The 2172-nt window shown below is 41.1% G+C and overlaps 1 protein-coding gene across 1 annotated transcript in view; it reads left to right on the top strand.

Moving 5' to 3' along the window:
- The window catches only part of LOC109827138, a gene marked incomplete at its 3' end in the record, with an annotated part of 15241 nt that extends 13073 nt beyond the window's left edge, over positions 1-2168 (top strand). The window contains exons 3-6 of the mRNA XM_020394100.1: positions 841-1033; positions 1115-1200; positions 1295-1386; positions 2118-2168. Coding sequence (XP_020249689.1) covers positions 841-1033; positions 1115-1200; positions 1295-1386; positions 2118-2168 — 422 coding nt within the window. The remainder of the gene's footprint in view (positions 1-840; positions 1034-1114; positions 1201-1294; positions 1387-2117) is intronic.
- Between the last annotated feature and the right edge of the window lie 4 nt (positions 2169-2172).

The raw sequence follows: 2172 nt of genomic DNA, 5'->3' as shown, positions 1-2172 counted from the left end.
GGCATTCCGTTTGAAGCAGTTAAGCAGTTGTACCTGAACCTTGTTTGTGCCTTTTTTATGAACCTGGACATACCACATGCATGAATGTATTGGATACCACCATACCATATCCAGTGTAAGTTAGATACCATCTGTGGATGACCACTATTCTGTGCATACCTGCTTGTATCTATTTTGGATGTGTATTGGATTCAGGTACTTGGGGTGAATCCAACGTATGCTGCATATCCATGCAATCTAGTGCTTTTTCTTCGGTTGATATAGCATATGGATTTGGAGACTTGATTTACCCTCTCAGCCAGTTGCTCCCTTAAAACTCCTGAAGAAGAGGATAGAATGTCATTTGACTCATAGTTGGAGGGAAAGAATGTCCAAATAGCTAGTTACAAAGTTGAAAACTTTTTTAAAAGATTTACCTGGAAAGTGACTGAAACTTAGGGTATTTGTGTTTTTAATTTAGCTGAAAAGAAACTGAATTATATTGATTTTTAAATTTGGAGAAACACAGTTCCTAATCCATTCTTGCTCTTGCCTCATGTTACTTTGTTCAGGAAAGAATAGCATTATTAGGCATATTCTTTATATGTGATGGTTCTCTCCCATGGCAGGCGTATTTAATTTCTCTCTCTTGGGTTTTCTATGTTGTACGATTCTTCCAGTATCTGACAGCCCTTCGTGCACATTGCTATTTGTTGCTCTTTTCGTCTTAAATCACTTTTCTTTTGAGAGGCTTGGCAAAATCCTGGTTAGAAAGAGCCAGTCTTTGGCATTCGGCTGTTTGAATGCTTCTTATTTTCTGGCTTTTAACGAGTATTCTCCTTTTCTTTTCTCTCATCGTAGGAAACCTGTCGATGAGAGTGATGTTGAAGCTTATCAGGACACAAGCAGTGAAGCTAGCGGCAGCAGCGACAGCTACGCCGGTCAAGAGGGTCCCTTTGGCAATGATAGAGAGTGTCGTGATCAAGCAATCAGACCTATATTTGAGTATCTTGCTCGGGATTCACCATATGGAAGAGAGCCTTTAGCTGATAAGGCAAGTTTACTACTAATCTTGGTTTGTGCAATTCTTATCTTTGTCCATCTAAAAGAATTTATATCAATTTGTTGCTCGCAGATTTCAGCACTGGCCAGTAAATTTCCGAGTCTAAAAATCTACAGAAGTTGTGATCTTCTCCCATCAAGCTGGATGTCTGTTGCTTGGTATTCCTTTGTTTTCCCAATTAAGTGTTTCCTCACTATATTTTAGACATGTTGATCTAATCTGTATGTGACTGTGCCATTAAACCTGATACAGGTATCCTATATATAGAATACCAACAGGACACACATTGAAGGATTTGGATGCTTGCTTTCTGACCTTTCACTCCCTATCTACCCCAGCCAACAGTAAGCTTTTGTCAACCATATCCTATCTATCAAAGGGGTTAATTTCCTAACCCAACCCCCCCACCCCCCACCCCCCCAAACCCACGCCCCACCCCCCCAAAAAAAAAAACAAAAAAAAAAACACACAACTGGGTTGGGGCTGGCGGTGCACCCCGCGGCTTCGGGGGTTTTGCAGATATGTTCCCCTGAATGTTTCTTTAAGCTTTTTTCACCAAACCTCTATTCGGCAATTACTAAAATGGCCTCTCAAGGAAAAAAAGCTCAAATTTGGTCATTTTTTATCCGCTCAACTACCCCCCCCGCCCCCCCCCCCCAAACAAAAAAAGAACACAATGTATGTTTTTTTTGGGGGTGCCCTCTCAAGGAGATTTAAGTTATTTGCAATTACCGTTCGCATTGGTTGGGTGGGTGGCGGGTTTTTTTGTGTGTGTCACTGTGTGTGTGTTTAGGGGGGGGGGGGGGTGTCCTGTAAGACGCATAAAGTTGAGGGAATTTTGTGAGACATCCTAAAGTTCAAAGCGGTTAATGAAAAATAAGTACATCCTAAAGTTCAGGGGGGTTAATGAAAAATCAGTAACAAAAAGGCGTAGGGGGTTTTGTGAAATTAACCCTTGTGAAGAAGGAATACTTCAACTTCTTCATTGTAGGGGGTTTTGTGAAATTAACCCTTGTGAAGAAGGAATACTTCAACTTCTTCATTGTTTGATTTTGATGTGTCGGCTCTCTTGCAGACATGAGCAATGGCCATTCCTTATGTAATGGTGGTTCCAGCATCATTAGGAGTGT

Source organism: Asparagus officinalis, unplaced genomic scaffold, assembly GCF_001876935.1.
Source record: "Asparagus officinalis unplaced genomic scaffold, Aspof.V1 AsparagusV1_Un53, whole genome shotgun sequence".
Taxonomy (NCBI): Eukaryota; Viridiplantae; Streptophyta; class Magnoliopsida; order Asparagales; family Asparagaceae; genus Asparagus; species Asparagus officinalis.
This window is presented reverse-complemented; position numbering and strand designations above follow the sequence as displayed.